This window comes from Myotis brandtii, unplaced genomic scaffold (genome assembly GCF_000412655.1).
Source record: "Myotis brandtii unplaced genomic scaffold, ASM41265v1 scaffold751, whole genome shotgun sequence".
Taxonomy (NCBI): Eukaryota; Metazoa; Chordata; class Mammalia; order Chiroptera; family Vespertilionidae; genus Myotis; species Myotis brandtii.
In genome coordinates, this window is record NW_005370994.1 from 503,270 (window position 1) to 525,380 (window position 22,111).

Genomic DNA, 22,111 nt, shown 5'->3' on the forward strand with positions numbered 1-22,111 from the left:
CTGGCCAGGCACCCCAGAGGGGACCCCCACCCTGATCAGGGACACCCTTCAGGGAAAACCAGCTGGCCCCCACCTGTGCACCAGGCCTCTATCCTATATAGTAAAAGGGTAATATGCAAACTGACCCTAACAGCAGAAAGACTGGGAATGACTGGTCACTATGACACACACTGACCACCAGGGGGCAGACGCTCAATGCAGGAGCTGCCCTCTGGTGGTCAGTGCGCTCCCACATGGGGGAGCTCTGCTCAGCCACAAGCCAGGCTGATGGCTGCCAGTACAGCGGTGGTGGTGGGAGCCTCTCCTGCCTCCTCAGCAGCACTAAGGATGTCTGACTGCAGCTTAGGTCGGCTCCCCGCTGGCAAGTGGACATCCCCCGGGGGCTGCCGGGCTGCCAGAGGGATGTCTGATTGCCATCTTAGGCCCAATCCCCTGGGGAGAAGGCCTAAGCCAGCAGGTGGTCATCCCCCAAGGGGTCCCAGACTGCGAGAGGTCACAGGCCGGGCTGAGGGACTCCTTGCCCCCCAGTGCACAAATTTTTGTGCACCGGGCCTCTAGTACTATATAAGTATGCATATTTATACATAAAGAAAGTAATATGTCTATAGATAATTTAATGGGAAAATAATTTGACTTACTTTAAATGCCAAAAGAAAAAGTGCCCAATCCTTTGATTAGTCAACGCTTTTTTGAGTAAAAATCTCACAAGCAGGTTATCCAAATACTGTTCATATTTTAGGACCTATGTGTTTAAAAACAAACAAACATAAAACAACTTTACATCAACCAGAGTCAAATTTTGCATGGTTGGAATTAAAGGTAATTTTTTAGAAAGAAAGTAGATACTACTGGTGACAAAACTAATTTTTTAAAAAAAGCATAAAATCAGTTAATACAGTAGAGGTTTTGGAAGTTGCATGGATTTAGAATAAAACATAATTTTTCTTTTTTACATTATTTTACCTGTACTAGCTGAATTAGATACTGAGAAAGTTTGTCATCTGTTAAATATTTTTCTAAGCATCGAACAGCAAAACTTCGAACCATAGGGTCTGGGTAGTTGCAGTCCAGAAGCTCCATAGCTTGTTCGGGTTTGATTGGAGGCCAGTCTTTTACCAAGCAGTACATCTGTGCATGAGAAAGACCACAAATCAAATTTTTAAAGCAAAGACAGTTGTGAATGAACCCTTCATTTTAAAATTAGTTTAGATAAAAGTCCCCTTATAAATTCAATGCTTAAAATGTTCAGTCCTAATTAATTAATTTTATCAGTGGAAGCAGTCTGAATGGTATTTTTCTCTACTATATTACCATTATTAATTAACTTAAAACAGTCTATTTCACCTCATAGTTATGCAGACTTTGTGAGAGAAAACAATCCGAGCAACAGTTATTCAGGAATCTCAAACATGCATTTACCTGAGCTACTTCATCTCTAGAATTCCATTTAACAGACAGAAGCAATTTGGGTAGAATTTCAGGGATAGTTACACAATAGTGTCTGTGTGGAAAAGATAAAACAAAATAAAAAAGATTCTTCATGTTATTCATAAGGCCTAGATGTCTAAATTTCCAACTATGCAATCTTTAAGAAGTTCCAAACACTTAACATTTTATCATTACTAGCCTTCCTTAAAATCAAAAGAAATCAGTGTTTTAACATTTTGTTGCATATATATATGTACATAGATACTTAGATACAGTTATAATGGCAAGAGAGGCAAAAGAAAAATCCAAATGGAAGGCAGGTACTTAGGAAAAATTGTGAATTTATTTTCTAACACTCTTTATGTAGCTCCTTTTATTCACCTACTTAAGCAACTTGGACCATGAGAAGAGTCACCACTTCTACTGTGGTCACGGGAAATAATTTATGTTTTAAGGAACTTCTGCAGAAATGCACTGCAATTGCTTTCTTTAAATAAAACAGTGTCACCAAGTAGTACGATAACTTCTTCATAAGTAAAAATAAGGCATTACACTATTACTTTGAGGAAGTGTAAGAAAAAAAGGAAAATGAAGGGAACTCCTAAAAATGGAAATATCCAGTGGTCGGCAAACTGCGGCTCCCGAGCCACATGCGGCTCTTTGGCCCCTTGAGTGTAGCTCTTCCACAAAATACCGACTTCTGCGCATGGGCCACGAAGTTTCAATCGCACTGTACATGCGCGCCCACACGTGGTATTTTCGCGAGCTGCAGTTTGCCGACCACTGATAGACCAACTAAATTGATCTAAAACAACAGGATATTTTTTTGGGATCTTGAATTTTATTAAAAAGCAAAAATAAAAACCAAATCCTAAAAAAGGTGTTATCAACTTAGAATTTTTAAAAAAGCATTCAATGTCCAAAGTTAATACCAATGCAGCATGATTCTCTCTAGAAATATTGCTCTATATCTACAACTTTAAAAAGGATGTTTGTGTAAAAAGTCATGTGTATTATGCTTTATTTACTTTAATAGGTATGGTAGAAAAAAAAGGCAAGATCAGCCAAAGCCAATTCTTTATTTTCTTCTGAACATAAGAAACGGAGACTCTTCATCTTAACACTTACCTGTGGCTCCAAAGAAAATCTTTCTCCTGCTCAGTGATTTCAGAGAGAGGATCTCGGGTACAAATTGCTCGGAGCTGTTCTTTATCATTTTCCCTTAATTCGTTGTCTCTAGCTAGTCTGTTACTCTGTAAAATAAAGTAATATCTTATATGATTTTCTCTGCTATATTTTTCATGAGTGATCCACATAAAAAAAGAAAGAAAACTGTCAGTACACTTTATATTGCTTATTAACTGCTGTGAAACAGTTTACTATTCCAATGATAAGACTTTATTTTCAGGAATAGGGAAGAATCAGCTCAAGACAGTATTTGTGGAACAAATCCAGTAACTTTTTTTTCTTCTTCCAGTAACTTATTTGGTTAACATTACCACCAACCACAGAACAGTAACTGCTAAAGTTAGTCAGGGGTAAGAAACTGGATACTAGGCGTTAGTAGTGAATAAGTTATAATGTTTCTGGAATAAGAGAATATGAAATAGTAATATAATAAAATTAAAATGTGAATTCTTTCATAATGGTTGCTTGAATACATCCTAATAGTCACTTTTAGGCTTTCAAATTTAAAAAGTAAAAATAAATAAGGGAAAAAAGTAGAAGCAATATCCCCATTAAAACCATGCACACTGCGTGTTTGGAAACCAAAAACACCACAACTTTTGGTACAATTCCAAGTAATGTATTTTTTTCTTTAAATGTAGATATATTAACTATGTAATAAATAATTATGAATTCACATTAATGTATTTTAAAAAAACAATTATATATCCTTTAGAAAGGGTTACACATATTCCTAATGGCTAAAAATGAAAGTAAACATCCATGCTACTAGGTTTTTATACATTTAAACATTGTTAATTTATATAACAGCATCAACAAATCTTACTAGCACATATTTACTCAACAAATATTTATTAAAGCATGGACTGTGTGCCTTGTCTTGTTCTTACTGTTTGGGGTCATAAAATTATAAAAGAACCTGTATTATTAACAGGGCCATTGCTACAGTGGAAAATTAAATGAACAAATAAGAAAAATATTGGAAAGTTGATTTAAATACTCTGGGTGATGTAACAGAGAATGACTAACTACTTTAGACTGGGTGCTCAGAAATAGCCTCTGAGAAGGCATGAAAAGGTAATATTTAATTGTAATCCAAGTGACAAGAAAGAACCATCCACACTAAGATCAGGAAAAGACTATTGCAGATGGAGGAACAAGGAAAGTGCCACAGGGGAAGAATGAGCTTGGTGTGAAGGAGGCACAGGAAGAAGGCCAGTGAACCTGAAGCCCAGTAGGTGAGCGAGAGGAGTGAGAAATTTGCAGGTCAGGGTAAAAGGTTTGGATTTTATTTTCAGTGGAAGTTAGTTAAACAATGAATATCATGATTTGATTTATGTTTAATAAAGATCATTCTGGGTCCTCTGCAGGGGGAGGGAGACCAGTCAGGAGGCTACTGGAATAATAGTTTGGGTAAGAGATAAAAAATGCTTCACCCTCAATTCACCAGGAAAAGTAGTCATTACCACTTACCATCTGGGTCCATGGACTTTTAATTCTTTTGCATTATTTACTTATTTTTATTTGCTTATATTTTTAATATAGGATAACTTAGAGAAGAATAAGTGATGGTGAAAAACAATTATATGACAACTGGATAATAATTTAAACATAATAAAACCAAGGTTATTATCCAAAATAAGCAACATCCTTTGAATGCAACTAACTGCTTGCTTATCAACTGTCATGCATGAGCCTGGACATATTCATCTTATAAATACTAAGTCCAGATTTTAAATACATATCTAGTAAGTTCTAGCTTATCATTACTACTGGTTCTTCTCGTACTCACATGTCAAAATGCAGCATTTTTGAAAACCTTGATGCCTCATAATTTTGTTAGAGAGAATGGCCATCTTCTTTGCTTCATATTTGTAAAACATTTCTATTTTTACACTTACAGATACCAATCAGAATAATGGATCCAAGGAATTTTTAAATTTCTACATCACCTTTTTCTTTCCAGTTACAGGTATAACTAATTGGATAGGGATATGGACATGTCATGAGAATGCTTATCAGTATTTCAACCCTAACTTAAAATTTAAGGAATTCCTCCTCATTTATAACAGAACTAGAGGCCCGATGCAGGAATTTGTGCACAGGTGGGGTCTGGCCCACCCGCCCCAATTGGGGCGATCATTAGATAAGTTATTTAGACTTCTTATGCCTGTTTCTTTACTGGTGAAATAAGGGTTATTATAGTACCTACTTCACAAAGATTGCTTTTAAGATGAAATGAGATAATATGTGAAAAGTGATTGGTATGGCATTGGGTACACAGTAAGCACTCGATAAATATTAACAATTATCATCAAGGAATTATTTTTCTAATTTATTGATTTAATGAGAGGAAGGAAGAGAGGAAGACAGGTGGGGTGGGAGGGGGGAGAGAGAGAGCAAGAGAAAGAAAGAAACAGCGATTTGTTGTTCCACTTATTTAAGCATTCATTGGTTGCTTCTTGCAGGTGCCCTGACTGGGAATCAAACCTGCAAATTTGGCTTGTCAGGACGATGCTTTAACTAACTGAGCTACCTGGTCAGGGCAGTTATCATAAAGGAATTAAACTTATAGAATAGTGGCTACATATTTCAAGAAAGAGAATCTCTTTTTAATGTCAAAAAGTTAATTTTAATTGTACTTTTAGTATCTGACAAAATTCAGTAATGATTTTAAATTTATTTGTACTTAAAATAGCCTTTCTATATCTTTGAAAGCGCATAGGCAGGAAGGGTAAAGGTTATTATTCTTCTTCTTCAGTTTACAAAAGGGATTGGTAAACTCCCTATTGAAAGTTCCTAAATGTGGGATTGCTGGCTGCCCCTGGGTGCTGCTGTTATTGCACCAGGAATATGTAAAATATGATAGGCATATTTCAGGACCTCTTGGTCCATATTCGATTGGTTAGTCTATCTATGACCTATAACTAGGTCAAAACAAAAGTGATAAATTTGAAAATTAGAAAAAAAAGTTAACAAAGAACAAAAACATCTTCTCTTAGCACTGACACCTTTGTCCTTGAGAAATAAGGAAGAGTTAGAGTTAATGGTTCCTACACCATTATTTTGTAGTTCCAAATTTATGGCCAAGATCAGACAACTAGATCAATATTTAAATCCTATTTTATATATATGCTTTTCTAGGGGATTGAGCTATGGTGGTGAAGCAATGTCCTCTGCTTCCATGCTCACCTCACAATATATTTATACTTTGGCTCAACTTCAAGGTTACTATTTCAAAAAAGTCTTCTCTGAACCCAATATTAGCTTTTGTCTCCTATCCCTCTGTTAGTCATTCTTGGCACACTATTGCTTTTTCCTTCTTGGCACTTATCATAATCTATAATCTTATATTTTTGCTTTTACCTGCTTAATATCTATTTTCATCATTAGACTACATACTCAGTGGAGGTCTCTTTAGGTTACAACGTTATTGCCTGGTACATGTCATACATTAATGGCATTCAATAAATATTTGTTAAATGAAGGCAGACTAGAGCTCTGAAAAGTAAGGAGAGGTAGGGCTGCAGTAAAAATATTAGCATATAGAGAATTTCATTATATTGCAATACTGTCCAAGCACCTATAGTAGCTATGCCAGTGTAACTAAAACATATGAAACCCCTTCTGTATAAAGAGTATGTACCCAAATCCACTGATTATGGCTGATACTTAAGAAAACTTAGTGATTTGTCTTACCAGTCCTGCATGGGAATAACTAAATCCTGCTTCTCGGGACACAGACCAGTTGGCATGCTCTTCAATCACTGACATATCTGGAAACTTTACCACACTGCTGCTGAACCAGTCAAACTCCATCTCTAAGCATGGGGTTTCCTAAGAAATAGAATAAAAGTTATTACATAAATATTGTGTTTGACTGTCATAAAAAAAGAAAAAAATTCTAATTTATAATAAGAAAAAGCTTACTTTATTTGGATTTGACCCAGTAACACCAATAGGATTCAGCAAATCTTCTAATCCATGAGGTACTGGCCAAAGATTCAAAGCCATTTTTCCAGATACTAGAGTATCTGTGTAATCAAACAAGTTTATATTTCCCCACGCCAATGGACAGTGTTCCTTAAAACACACAAACAAACAAACCGAAAAATATTCACTACTCTTTGGGTTAAATTATTAAACCTGTTTCAAAACACTTTTCTTCCGCAGAAAGGAGAATTCAACAACTATCTCCATAACAATGTCTACAACAAACTATATTAACTTTTACAAAGTATAAATATCTCGCTTTCCTTTTTCCCATTTGAAATAACATGTATTTTCTCTAATTATTATTATTATTCTTAGAAAATATAAACCAAAGCAAGCAAGACAGATATTTGCATGTAGTCACTTAACAGATATTTGTGTGTAGTCACTTGGCATATTCGAAAATTGTATCGGTATGACCAGGACAAACTCACTATTTATAAATAAATTCTAAAAACTTTCACAAGATATTTTTCTATGATACATTTATTAATTTAAAATTTTTAAATTATTTATTTTAGATAAAGAAAAATAATATCCATTTCTTGATAAAAATTCAATATGCAGTAATATTTGGAGTTTCTAAAGGTGAATATAATTTACCTCTTTAGCACCTTTTCGACCTTTAACAGAACAAATGGAAAGGCAAAGCCGAGCAGCACGAGGAAGATCAGGAATGTATATGTCATAATTCAGCCATTCATTCCACCTATGTAAAATTAAAAAAAAAAGAATTTATTCCCCCCAAAAAGCGTTTATCCAGAGCATATGAATGACTCCTACAAATCATAAAGAAAAAAATAAAGTGGAAAACAGGCCAGAGATTGAATGGAACAGACATTTATCCAAATGGCCAATAAACATGAAAAAGTAGTCCATATCATTTGTCATCCAAAAAATGCAAAATAAAATGTCATGGAACTATCACTATACAAGAGATTAGCTAAAACTATAAGGATTAATGATACCAAGGAGTGGTTACAAAATGTGTAGTTTCAGGAAATCTCATATTCTGCTAGTGGAGGTGTAATTTATACAACCAATTTGGAAAGCATAATGTACTAAAACTGACCTATGACATCTCCACCTCAAGGTATAAAATCAAAGAAATGCGTGCATTTGTGCCTAGAATGTTAACAGAATTATTTACAATATTCCCAAACTGCAAACAATCTTAATGTCTAATAAACTAGATAAATTGCAGTATATTCACATAATGGAGTACACAGTAATGGAAACGAACACCAGCTATTTACATCATGGATGAAATCTTAAAAACATAATATTAAGTGAAAAAAGACACAAAAGAATATCTACTCCTTGAGTCCATTTACATAAAATTCAAAAAGCCCAAACTAAACAATAATTTTAGAAGGATAGTAGCTACCTTTAGAGAGGAGAGAAGACTAATGGTCTGGGAGAGGAGATGAGGAGGGAGAGACTTTTAGAATACTGTTAAATGTTCTATTTCTTGACCAGTGTAGTTCTTATATAAATATTCATTTTGTGATAACTCACTAAACTCTGCAATGTATACTTTTGTCCATTTATGCAATATACTTTCACACACACCCCCAAATTAGCTTATAAAGAGGCAAATAAAAAAGGGAAACTAAGTAAAATGAAATTTCCTATTATGATTACAATGATATTTAATTACTTTTATAGATGATGCAGTTTTATTCATTTAAATAAGTCAGTATTAATAAAATGAAGGATATGTTAACAGAAAGTATTTGAATTTTAGAACTATTTCACAAATAAAACTTGACATTCATAATAAGAATAAAAAGTTACTATAAAAAGTGATAATTTTTTTCTCAAATTTTAATAATAAATTCCCTTCAATTTATTGGATGTTACATGTGAAATAATGTCTATATTTTATTTGGTGGACATATCTGTAAAGAGCCAAGCAAAATACATAGTTGTTATTTCTTTAAAAAAGATTATAGTAATGGTTAAGAGTATGAACTCAGAAGTCACACTACCTAGAGTAGAATCTTGTTTTTACTATTTTATTACATGTGCAACCCTCACTTTGTCTGTTTTCTTGTCATGGAAATGTGACTAATAATATTGTCTACTCTCATAAAGTTGTTGTGAAGATTAAATGAGATAACAAAAGTAAATAAATTAGAAGAGTAATTGGTCCAAGGTAAAAGCTCAAGTGCTAGATAATGATTTTGAAAACTTTTTAAATGGCTTCTTCAAAATTCTATTCTGTTTTTGGTCACAAATAAAACAAGACTTAATTAACAACAAAATGGTATAAAATTTTTAATTAGCCAAACTAAGATATAAAACTTTATTAGTAAAATAAGTTCTGTGTATTCTTTGCTTGATTATGGATGAAGATTAAAAAAATATGATCCACTTATATAGAGTAGGTATGTTTAAAATGGGGGAACTTAACAAGAAGGAATTCTAAAGGACAAAGAAACAATGCTTATGGAGAGAAGAAATATTGTGGAATTTGATAAGTTCACAGTAAATGTACCCGGGGTTTTTTATTTATTACTTCTCAATCTCTAGACTTGCTCAGAGTTAATGGGAAATAGTCTATATACTTTCTAAGAAAGCTATATCCTATGAATGTTGTTGTTTATAATACTATGCAAATAAAGCATGTTTCTTCTCAAGTCCACACACAGAGAACAATTAAGTTCTTTCTTATTAGGCAATAGTTTTATATATATACAGTCCAAATTGATTCTGATTTGGGGAGAGAACGTAACATTTATGAAGAAATCATATGGTAATTTATCTAGTATATGGGAAGTACAGTATTTGGAACAATCAATCTCAGAAGAAATTTTTAATATCTACTTTTCATTCTAGTAACTTCATTTTTTTATCTCTAATTTTTTTTGTAAATACAAAAAAGTTTACAAATTTACTAAAATATTCATACTACTACCATAGGGATTTTATCTTTTAGACTAGAGAATTCTTAAAGAAAAGATAACCAAATATAAATATTTTTCAAATAACTTCTTTAGTTCACTAAAATTTTGACATTATAATCTTAGATTGTTAAATACATTTACCTTTTACTTTTATAAAGCTAGTTTATTTTTTGGTTTTGAAACAACTAGAATAAATGTACCCAATATTATTTTGGGGTTTTTGCTTGTGGCTTGTTGAACTCCTCAGATTGTTGGTTTTACAGTTTTTATCAAATTTGGAAAATTCTTGGCCATTCTTTACTCAAATATTGTTTTGCTGTTCCTTTCACAACCAAATCACTCAACCTCTGACAGTTATGCAGTATGACTGGGAAATAAATTTTGTTGTTCTAATAAAAATTGTAAAAGATCTTGGGGTTGTTTGTTGTCACAGCATAAGTTCTAACATGAATGACGTACTTTCTGACCTAATGGTTCCGGTAGGGTGAGGAACTATTTCCCTTTCTCCAGGCAGAAAAAATTACCATCTCTTTGAACTTGATCCAAACTCTAGAATGGTGGTCACCTCTAGCAACTTAATTACAAGATCAAAATTTTTTCTTGATTCTCCTAGAATCAAGTGTAAATGATAATGGAGATAAGAAAAGAATAAAATGCTAGGTTTATGAATCATCAGTACCAAACTGTAACCATATTTTGTTCTCTCCTTGATACAATGCAAAGAGAGAATCAGAAAAACCCTACAGATAAAATTTTACAGAAAATCAATAAAGTGATCCTGTGATTTGAAAGTCCTTACGTTCTATATGTAAATGTGTGGCAATTTCCTTGACTTGTATAAAGCCAATGATGGAAATTGTATTACTTTTATTTATTACATTGCTAAACACTAATATGACTTATGAAGATAGAAATCCATATACTTCCTTACCTAGGATTGGAACAAGGTACTCTTTGAGTGTTCACATTATCACATAAGGGTTCTCCTCCATGGTAGATACCTGTTCGAACATAGATCTAAAATAAAAATAAAAATGTATGTGTATACAAATATATACAAACATACATATGTAATACAAACACACATGTACACATAAGGGGACAAAAGTAGGTTTACATTTGTTTTTACGGAAAATACTACAATAATTAGTAAATAATAACACAAGAATAACTGTTTCCCTCTGGCCAGGTAGCTCAGTTAGCAGAGTGTTGCCCCGATATGCCAAGGTTATGGGTTCCTTTAGAAGTTTCTGTTCAGATGTAGCTTTTCAGTTCTCCTTTTCTCACATATATAAGAAATTAATATTAATGCAGGCTCTTCACTAAAATTTGTTGCTGTTTCAGGGGAACATCAGACTAATAAAAATCAATATAGGCCCACCTTTAGGACAGGTATGGAATTCAGAGTTCTTCATATTTTAGAAAGATAAATTGGTACATATACTAAACATTATTCAATACTATTTGAAGTTAGAACACCCATAAATATATTAATATTTCTGCAACAAAACACATGAATATTTATAGTAGTGGGATAAATAAAGATACAAAAAAACCTTGCTTCAAGTTGGGCCAGGTTTTGATGCCAAATATATTCTGTAAAACTTTTGGTTTTAAGAGCTTAGAATTGTGAACATTAGAACCATTAGGATATTAGAATTAGGGATATTAGAATGACAAAGGACCATAAGCTGTGTAATAGCAGAGGTAGATGGGTGGTTTGCTAGCCACCTGAAAACATATTGCAGCTCAATAGATCATTAGTTCAATAAAAAAGTTTATATAAAGTCCTATATAATAAAGAGGTAATATGCAAATTGTCCATCACTCCAACACACAAGATGGCCACCCCCATGTGGTCAAAGATGGCCACCACAAGATGGCCAGCAGGGGAGGGCAGTTGGGAGGGACCAGGCCTACAAGGCAAGGCAGTTGGGGGCGATCAGGCTGGCAGGGGAGGGCAGTTGTGGGGGACCAGGCCTATAGGGGAGGGCAGTTGGGGCTATCAGGGAAGCAGGGGAGAGCAGTTGGGAGGGACAAGGCCTGCAGGGGAGGGCTGTTGGGAGGGACCAGGCCTGCAGGGGAGGAAAGTTGGGGGGACCCAGGCTGGCAGGGGAGGGCAGTTAAGGGTGACTGGGCCTGCAGGGGAGGGCAGTTGGGGGCAACCAGGCCTGCAGGGGAGGGCAGTTAGGGGCGACCAGGCCGGCAGAGGAGGGCAGTTAGGGGCAATCGGGCCTGCAGGGGAGCAGTTAGGTGTTGATCAGGCTGGCAGGGGAATGGTTAGGGGGTGATCAGGCTGGCAGACAGAAGCGGTTAGGGGCAATCAGGCAGGCAGGCAGGCAGACAAGCGGTTGGGAGCCAGCAGTCCCGGGTTGTGAGAGGGATGTCCCAGATTGGAGAGGGTGAAGGCTAGCTGAGGGACACACACACACACACACACACACACACACACACACACATGCGCAAATTTTGTGCACTGGGTCTCTAGTAATTTATATAAAATAATAAGCAACAACACGACTTTACCTTGTCAATGTCTCGAATATTTACATTTACATAGGTTGCACAAAGAATTTTTATTCTGAGTGCACTATTTATACCCCAAAGGGATTTTGTAGAGGTTTCTCCATTCATATATGGTGTAGCTGTGGAGATGCGTCTGGAATAAGATGGCATTGTAAAACAGTCCATTGGCAGCTGCGAGTAAAGGCTTTCCTTAGCCATCAGCATCAAATTGGGCATCCTCCCAAGCATTATACAGCTTCTTATATACTGTAAAAGATTAAGGGAGATGGGGAGAAGCCATTTTTTAAATAAGGTTTTTCATTTTAAAAGCACCATGTAAGAGTATTATGAGAGAATTTACATACTAATCTGCAAAGGTGATAATGAAATCAAACATTATAGACCACATTTCTTAGCAGTTGCTACACTTAACATTTAAAATACATATCTGGGAGTTAGGTTATAGCACAAGATCAACCAAGCACCTATTGGAATATAAACTGTATAAAAGAAAAAAAAAAAGAGGTCAGTTTTTGACACTTTAGTTCTACCCTTAACTGTAAGAAAAAAAAATTACAAACAAGGATCAGAGGATACTCATTATGAAAACACTGCACTTGTTAAAGGAAAAGCAACATTGTTTAGTAAATTTCTATCATTCTATATATTGTCATATTGAGGCCCAATCCAAGGGTTACTGCCCCCTTGCTCTTTTGTTGCAATATTTCTTGAGAAACATTTGTTTTGCTAAAAAGTAAAACAAAACAAAAATAAGAGGAGACTGATAAAAATATAGGATGTATTTAAAAATATATTAAAATACATTGTTTGATCTATGAAGTGGTAGTTAGGATAGAAATTTCAAATAGAAATGCTACTGCCCTAGCTGGTTTGGCTCAGTGGGTACAGCGTCAGCCTGCGGACCAAAAGGTCCTAGGTTCGATTCTAGTCAAGGGCACATGCCTGGGTTGCGGGCTCGATCCCCAGTAGGGGGCGTGCAGGAGGCAGCCAATCAGTGATTCTCTCTCATCATTGATGTTTCTATCTCTCTCTCCCTTCCTCTTTGAAATCAATAAAAAATATATTTAAAAAAAAGACATGATACTTCCAATTTGCTAAAAAAAAAAGTGCTACTATGTACATATTACAATAGCCTATTTTTTTACCCATAAATCCACTAGACTGTAAGCAACCTGAAGGCCAGAACCATGTCTTGGTATTGTAAATCAGTACTTAGCATACACTTGGTACAAATATAGTTGCTTCTTATATGTATTTATTAAATGAACAGAATAGAGAGTAGGGTAATATTAATAGTATATCTTAACAGTAAGTCATAGATTTTTTTGAAATGTTTAATTACTGCTAGTGCCATTGCTTGGAAGGAGATAAAATACGCCATATTTTGGGGTTAGTGTAACTGAAAATGTTTTTATGATTGTCTTTTTTTGACAAGGGGACATTTATGTAATTGCTTTCTTGCATATTCAAATGAATACAATAAACCCCTTAAAAAAAAAAAAAGGCAGCCCTAACCGGTTTGGCTCAGTGGATAGAGCGTTGGCCTTCGGACTCAAGGGTCCCAGGTTCGATTCCGGTCAAGGGCATGTACCTTGGTTGAAGGCACATCCCCAGTAGGGGGTGTGCAGGAGGCAGCTGATCGATGTTTCTCTCTCATTGATGTTTCTAACTCTCTATCCCTCTCTGTAAAAAATCAATAAAATATGTATTTTTTAAAAAAGGCACATGAAAAGCCTTCTGTGCAAGTTTCGTGGTATTTAAAATTCTTATTGGCTAATAAAAGTATTTCCACTATAGAACTGGAGCTGTCTAGAAAAGCATATGATGCATTTTTTTGTATGCAGAATACCTGAAACATTGTACTTACCTTATAGCACAATTAAACAGTCACCAAATCAAATGTTTGTATCTGAATAATGATATAACTATTGTTACAACTGCAAAACCATTAATCAGCTTACCCACATATATAGTCAGATCCCCAAATATTATTACATAAAATTTAAAGAAATAGCATGTTTTTTTCAAATTAAGTTCATCATCAATCTCTCTAATTAAATAATTATTGCATAAAAATAAACTTGTGATTACTTAATAATATTAATTTCTCAAAATGTATGTTCTAAAAATGCAGACAATAGTCCCCAATGTGATTACTTTTTAAATTTAAAATTGATATTTTTGAAACTTGTTACTCACCTTATATTGACTCAGAGGATATTTTTCTAGGAAGTATTCATCACATCCACACACTTTTAAAATATATTTGCCCTGATATTCTAGAACACAAAGTTTTAGTTGTTCAGATGATAGCAACATACTTCGAGTTTTTTTCCTGATTGCTTCAGCAATTACTTGTTCTGGCACATAATCATGGTTGATTTTCAGAGTATACTTCTGCTTGTCATTATTTGGAGAAACTATTACCCAAATCACCACTATTATTTGCCCTATAAGAGGAAGACATTATTAGATGTAATCACCATATATACTTCATTTTTCAAGAGACAAATTTCAAAAAGCATGCACTACCATTCTTTTAACCATAATCATTAATGACTTATAATCTAACTAATTAAATGCAGGTAAATCTTCAGATCTAATAGAGCTGCCAGGCTATGTCCAAATCTCATGTTTTATGGCAAGCATGCAAAACTGACTGGTGGGTCACAAGTACCTGAGTCCAATATAATTCCATTTTAAACTGCATGGCATACTTCATGGATACAACCTCTGTGAAGAGTGACTCATGATGGTATACAAAAGGTTCAGAAGTGGAAGAGTTTTTGGTAACTATGGGAAAGAATCATGGAGACTTAAAGAAAGATGATAAATCGGAATGAGAGAAAAGATGGGGGAGGAGGGAAAATAAGATGCATTTTCTTAATTTGTTTTCTTTTAAGATCAATTAAGCCAGGGGATTAAAAAAAAAGATGATAAACTAGAAAGATTAAAACTGTCAGAGGCCGCCCGACGCCCGCTCGGCTCTGGTGCAGAGAAACCGCCAGGCAGAGCAGCAGGCCAACCGGCCACCTCCGCCCAACTCTGTCATCCACCTGCCTTTCATCATTGTGAACACCAGCAAGAAGACCGTCATCGACTGCAGCATTTCTAATGACAAGTAGGTAGAAGGTTGTCTGTTGGCCCCATGGTCTCAGCTGGGAGTCTCAGGTCAGAAGTGAAGAATGCCACAGTCATTGGTGTTAACTGCTGGTCAATTTATTTATATAAGTATCTGTAATTTTTAAATATAATCTTTTTAGCATAATTAATTTAGAAATTTGCTTCTCTTTTCCCTGATTAGGTATCTCTCTCTCTCATTTTTAAATATATATTTTTTATTGATTTCAGAGAGGAAGGGAGAGGGAGAGAGAGATAGAAACCTCAATGATGAGAGAGAATAATTGATTGCTGCCTCCTGTATGCCCCTGCTGGACATGTGCCCTGACCAAAAATACGACTGTGATCTCCTGGTTCATAGGTCGACGCTCAACCACTGAGCCACCATGGCTGGGCAGGCATCTCTCTTTTAGAAGGAAAGTAAATCGCACCTGTTAGGATCGTTGTTAGGACAGCTGCTCAGACATAGCACAACCAGTAGAGGGTGCTCACTGCTGGTCCTGTGGGGCAGGCAGGCAGAGCTGAGGGTAGACCAGCCTGCCGGGATGTGCCCGCAGAGTGTGGACGGTGGTTAGCAATGCTGCCTGAGTCTCTCGGGTCATTGTTTCTGAGTTGATGGATTTTGTGAAGACGCCAGATGGAAGGGCACCTGAGGAATGGTCAGAGCCCCTGAACCAAGCATGGCCGTCTCCGTCTTGCAGTTGGCACTTTTCTAACAGGGACTTTCTCCTCCAGATTCGAGTATCTATTCAATTTTGACAACACGTTTGAAATCCATGACGACATAGAAGTGCTGAAGCGCATGGGGATGGCCTATGGACTGGAGTCCGGAAGCTGCTCTGCTGAAGACCTGAAAATGGCAAGAAGCTTGGTGCCGAAAGCACTGGAACCCTACGTGACAGAAATGGCTCAGGGATCACTCGGCAGCGTATTCCTCACGTCAGCGGTTTCGACCTCTAACGGCACAAGGCTTTCTGCCAGTGACTTGACCAACGGTGCGGACGGGATGCTGGCCACGAGCTCCAGCGGGTCTCAGTACAGCGGGTCCAGGGTGGAGACTCCCGTGTCCTACGTCGGGGAGGATGACGACGAGGACGAGGAGTACGAAAACGACGAGGAAGACTGAAGTGTTTGCTCACAGGCCCCGCTCCCCTCAAGTTCAGCTTCAGGAAAACACGTTTAGGAAAGAGAAACTTTTCTTAATGTGGGCTTTCCTGTTTCTTTTTGGCTTCCTCCCAAGAAGATATTGGTAAGCTATTGCATTTGACGTGCACCTCTGATAAGCAAGCGAGGGCTGTTTTCTGCAGGGTCTCAGACGGGCTGCGGTGTGTGGATTCTAGTCGCTGGCGCAGGGCTTTTACTTGGTAGGATTTTGTGTTTTCATTTTTCTATTTTTTTAAAATTCAGAGTTCCTTTTTGCCCCTTAACAATTCTTGCTGAGTTTGCTGAAGAAGTTGTGCTCCATCTACATCAACGAAAATGCCGTCCTCCTGTCGAGGCACCCCGAAGGCCACTTATTTGCAGCGCGTTGTGAATGGCGCCACCCCATGGCTGCGTGTGAGGCTCCAGGCCGAGTTCCCATTTGTGAAAGTCTGGAGCATCCGCAGAACCAAGCCAGTGGCAGAGCTGCTTTTCAATATTGAGCACCACAAAGCCTATTATGACGTATTTCCCCTTAAATTACATTGACTGTGTGATTCCATATACTTTTCCTTTCTCTCTTTCCTTTCTTTTTTTTTTTTCTATGGTGCAGCGAACATTCAAAGTTGTGCATTTGTGTTTGTGTGTTTGGTTTGGTAGTTGACTGCCGTGCTGGTGCAGCTGTGAACACTCTGGAAGGCTTGGGATGGTTTTTGCTTATGGTAAAATTTGCCTGATTTCTTACAGGCAGCGTTTGGAAACTTTTTATTATATAGCTGTTTACATACTTATAAGTCTATCATTTAAAGACATGTACTGAAACAAATGTTGTATTTGTTTCATGAGCATCTTCCTGTAATCTATTATAAAGTTGAAATTAAATATAGAGAATTTTTTAACAGTTTTTTAACTCAAAATTTGTCAATCATTTTTAATAGTTCTTTTTTTATAAAAAGGAAAAGGAATTTCAGGACAGGCAGTAGCTTCTTTTAAAATTTATCCACGAAGAACCATTAACTGCACAGTTGCTGTTAGCTGCCTGTTCTAAAACAATAGTCTTTTTATTGAAACACAAATAAACTTTTCTGTAATATTTAAAAAAAAAACTGTCAGAATGGGCTGGGTATTCACAGTACAATTTTTCCAACTATCTTATATGTTGGAAATTTTTCATAAAGATTGGGTAAAAATAAAAGAGTGTTTGTACCATTTTAAAAAGTATGCTAGAGTAGAAAAGAATTTCAAATAAATAAAATGTTATGTTATATTTCATTAAACTACTTTGAATAATATGGGTAGAATAGTAACTTATTTTACTAACAGAACTTTATATTTATTAGTGTGTGCGAGTTAACCTACTCTATAACTTCAAATTAAAAACTTCACTTTGGCCTGGACAGTGTGACTCAGTTGGTTGGAACGCTGTCCCATGCACCAAAAGATTGGGGTTCAATTCCCGGTCAGGGCACATACCGAGATTGCAGGTTCCATCCCAGGTCAGGGCGTGTACCGGAGGCAGCTGTCAGATGTTCCCCCCCAACCCCCCTCCCCTCTCCAAAATCAATAAGCTTGTTTCACAGGTGAGGATTAAAAACAAAAATAAACAAACAAACTTCACTTTGTTATCTTGAAAAATACAGATATTTATCTGATATATTTTCATTTCAAAAAAATATATAGTTGATATTTTTTCTTGTTTATTTAAATCTAGAAACCAATATATTAAAATGTCAAAAGTCAATCTCATTATGATCAGATTTAGTATATCTAACATTAAGAGTAAGAATTTTTTTTGAATATATGATACATATCAAGACGATGTAGTTTTCCTAAAATTTCATAAAATGTGTGTCTATTTATACTTGTTTTTACATGTGAAATGATAATCAGCTGTAAATCTACAGCAAGGAATGTCAAACTCAAAGTTCTTTAGTTTTATTCTGAATAAACAATTCACCAAGGGCTCAGCGCCATATGCACACAATTCATTCAATTAATAAGTATTTATTTGTACACAAGTTGTATACTTGGCACTCAACTATATCTTGTCAATATAAGCAGTATCTGACTTCAAGAAGCTTATCACCTAATTGAGATAAAAAATACTTTAAAAATAGAGACATGATAGAAGTTCTCACTATAGTAACCAATTATGGTAGACTGCAAATTTTCTTACCTTTATCTAATTTATTATATATGTGTTTTGGCAATTCTGGTGAAGATTCTACATTTGGAGGATAAACATACATTGCTCTACTGTGAGGTGAATTAAGATCCCTAAGATCCACAGCTTCTTTACAAACATTCAGAATATTTCTTCGGAAGTCCTGTACTTCTGGATCTTTAACCATGTCAAATTCACACACTGGCATGCCGATAGCAAAGCCTTAAAAAATTATAGAAAGAAGATAATATTCTATTAAATACACAGTATAAACATGTTTCTTATAAATAGAAAACTTGATAGATTTGGAAGATCACAATAGAATAAAGAAGTTTCTCTGGGTTTAAAAAGTTTTTGATGAACACATACAGTAAGAGTTGACAAGGACTCAAATATTTTTAATAAACATTATATTTAGCAACTTGGAGCAAAGGCAGCAAACATTATCCATATCAATTATTTTTTAGAGAATAATAAACAAAACTGGGCTATAACAAATCTAAGTCAACCATACAAATCATACTTCTTAAAGAAAACTTTATAAAAAATACCAAGGTGTTAAAAATAGTTTCTTAATCCAATAGAAAAAAATAGTTTAGATTTGGAATGATTCTTATTTAAAAATCTATTTAAGATTACAAAGGTAATTAACTGGTTCAAACAGATATTTCAGTGAGGAGAAAATAAAGTTGCACAGTTATTTGCATTTAGAATAGGATGACAATGACATTTAGTCAAAAATTTTCTCATACCAATTTCTCGATTGAGGATCTTTTCTTCACGGTTGCCTACTGGCTCAATTACTTTTAAAAAGGGTTGAAAGAGCCGAAGATCACAAAGTCGTCTTGTTTCATCAAAAAATTCTTCCCTTTCTGCTTCTTGGGTAACACTTACGAAAATGTAAGAAGATTCATCTTGAAGAAGTTGATGGAGAGGGTACTTTCTTGCTTCTTTAAATAGTTCATGCTTTATAGTTACTAATGTAGCCTCACGGAGGCATTCTAAAGTCACTATCATTCCATTTGGTAGTAAACATTCTACTAGGATTCTTGGGGGCATCAAGTGGATGCCCCACAGTTCACCTGATGATGGTCTTGGAGGCATTGTTCTGATCCTTTATAAGTTTTACATATAAAACTACTTTAAGGAATTAGATGTGTGGCTGTCCCAAAGCAGAAATCTAAACCAAAGAAGGAAAACATATGTTAAAAGAGAAACAACTATGGAAGAATAGATTTATGGCATTATTATGTGTAAAAACTCATTTTCCACAGTTTGAATTAATTAGGATAAGTAATAATAATTCATCTTAAATATTTTGATGGAGACTGTTGCTCCAAATTAGGCTGAATCGACTGCAAAGCAGAAATTAGAAAAAAATCACTTGTATTTCATTTTATTTAGTAAATTCATTTAATAAAAAACATTTTATATGAATGAGTTTTTAACAATCAGGTCTTATCAAGACAGAAATGAGACTATGGGAAGAATGAATTAAGTTGTAATTGAACCCAAAATTTCCATCACCTATCACCGCTACCATTCTCTTCTATTTTATTAAGCAGAATCTGGGCTAAAAAGGATCCTTTATCATGGGCCAACTGCTCTCATTCTAAAGATGAGTAAAGCAAAGGCTTAGAGAAGTAAAACCTTTTACTTTTTCTCCCAACCTCCACCCTGTGGTAATGAGAAATTATATAGCTTAATCTTTTCTTCTTTCTTAAGAATCTTTGGCATTTTTTAAAAAAATATATTTTGTTGATTTTTAACAGAGAGGAAGGGAGAGGGATAGAGAGTTAGAAACATCGATCAGCTGCCTCCTGCACGCCCCCTACTGGGAATGTGCCCGCAGCCAAGGTACATGCCCTTGACTGGAATCGAACCTGGGACCCTTGAGTCCGCAGGCCAACACTCTATCCACTGAGCCAAACTCGTTAGGGCTTTTCTTCTTTCTTAAATCAATCTTTGTAATTCCCTCTTATGTACTGATTATTTTCTAAGTGATATCTTGGACCATTATGTTTCTAAAGTATGTTAGGTATATACTCACTCTAAGTGCCATCAATGCATTTTCCTTGAGATGTGACCAATTGACAATGATCCATCCACTTTATCAAATAACCTAGTCCTAATACCTCTGATTGAAATGATCTACACATAAAGGAGATCCATTGACTCTCTTTGTCAGTACAATGTTCTAATCTTGTTAAGCACTTGTAATATTTATTTATTTGTTTGTTTGTTTGTTTGTTTATTTATTTATTTATTTATTTTTATTGATTTCAGAGAGGAAAGGAGAGGGAAAGAGAGATAGAAACATCAACCATGAGAGAGAATCATTGATTGGCTGCCTCCTCCACACCCCACACTGGGAATTGAGCCTGCAATCCAGGCATGTGCCCTTGACTGGAATCGAACCGCAGGCTGACACTATCCACAGAGCCAAACCAGCTAGGGCAAACACTTGTAATATTTTAAAAAATATTAATTATCATTATGATTTGAAGCCCTAATTTTTTAGATGTCAATAATCTTGAGGGGATCTTTTGGAAGATATTGTCAAAACCAGAAAGCACAAGTTTATTTCTTGCTGTTTGTGTTTATTTTTTAATTTTACTCAGTGAGCTAAACTGTGAAGGTATAAAAAAAGGCAAAGTGAGAGACATTAGGAAAATAAAAAAGAAATAAAAGCTGGAGAAATGAATCAAAGGTCCAGATAATGTACTATATTCGATTACTACAGGCACAGGGACAATAGCTATAAATGACCCTTGGTTTATTCACTAAATATGTATTGGTGCTGTCCCCAGAACCATGTTAGGTGCTGGGAATGTGACGATGAGCAAGACACATGACCCTTCCCCACACAAAGTCAAGAGTGGGAAGATTATGTGTATGTTGGGTGTGGGGTAATTAAATTCACAGATATGAAACAGAAAAACATGCTCTCATGGAGAATGCCAGATGCTATAAAAGCTCACAGTTGTCACTTGACTCAGTGGAAATTGGGGTAGGAAGGCTTTCACAGGAGGTAACAGATAAACTGAATTTTTTAAGGATTCGCAGGTATTAAGCAAACACAGTAAGAGGTGAGGAACATGTTGCCTCTAATCCAGAAATCTATCTCTGACTCCTCTATGTCATACCTATCAACATCTAAGCCATCAACAAATTCCGTTAATTCTATCTCCTGATCTGTCTACACTCCTTCCCTATCACTTTCAGTACCTTGGGTCAGGCCACTACTATTTCTTGTCTGGACCACTGCAAAGGCCTAAGTGGTCTCCATGCATCTAGGTTTGCTCCCGACAATGCATCTTTCACCTCAGTGTGGCTAGAGAGAGCAACAGGCCTACTTTGGGCAGCCATTTCTACTGTACCAGTTCTCAGTTACAAACAAGTGTTTATGGTATGCGTCAAAGTTTTAACATATGAAAGAGGTGAGGATTAGAAATAGAAGAAATTTCAAGCCTTACCCTGCCTCTGGAAATATAAAAATTGGAAGACAATCATTAATATACAATTATTTTTTAATATTTAACATATTTTTCTTCAAATTTAAGAGACCCACTAAAGTTATAGGATTTAAAATATAGTTCTCCTGTTTTTTACATTTTTCAAAGAAAATTCATTGACTAGTAAA

General features: G+C 35.6%; 1 protein-coding gene across 1 annotated transcript in view; it reads right to left on the reverse strand.

Moving 5' to 3' along the window:
* PIK3CA (phosphatidylinositol-4,5-bisphosphate 3-kinase, catalytic subunit alpha) overlaps positions 1 to 21,504 on the reverse strand; it is a 36,398-nt gene extending 14,894 nt beyond the window's left edge. The window contains exons 1-14 of the mRNA XM_005883014.2: positions 21,459 to 21,504; positions 20,119 to 20,124; positions 19,221 to 19,648; positions 18,481 to 18,690; positions 14,244 to 14,494; positions 12,045 to 12,290; positions 10,450 to 10,535; positions 7,213 to 7,318; positions 6,547 to 6,699; positions 6,316 to 6,453; positions 2,557 to 2,681; positions 1,420 to 1,501; positions 964 to 1,128; positions 639 to 742 (exon numbers count right to left, since the gene is read on the reverse strand). Coding sequence (XP_005883076.1) covers positions 639 to 742; positions 964 to 1,128; positions 1,420 to 1,501; positions 2,557 to 2,681; positions 6,316 to 6,453; positions 6,547 to 6,699; positions 7,213 to 7,318; positions 10,450 to 10,535; positions 12,045 to 12,290; positions 14,244 to 14,494; positions 18,481 to 18,690; positions 19,221 to 19,572 — 2,018 coding nt within the window. The 5' untranslated portion in view covers positions 19,573 to 19,648; positions 20,119 to 20,124; positions 21,459 to 21,504. The remainder of the gene's footprint in view (positions 1 to 638; positions 743 to 963; positions 1,129 to 1,419; positions 1,502 to 2,556; positions 2,682 to 6,315; positions 6,454 to 6,546; positions 6,700 to 7,212; positions 7,319 to 10,449; positions 10,536 to 12,044; positions 12,291 to 14,243; positions 14,495 to 18,480; positions 18,691 to 19,220; positions 19,649 to 20,118; positions 20,125 to 21,458) is intronic.
* Between the last annotated feature and the right edge of the window lie 607 nt (positions 21,505 to 22,111).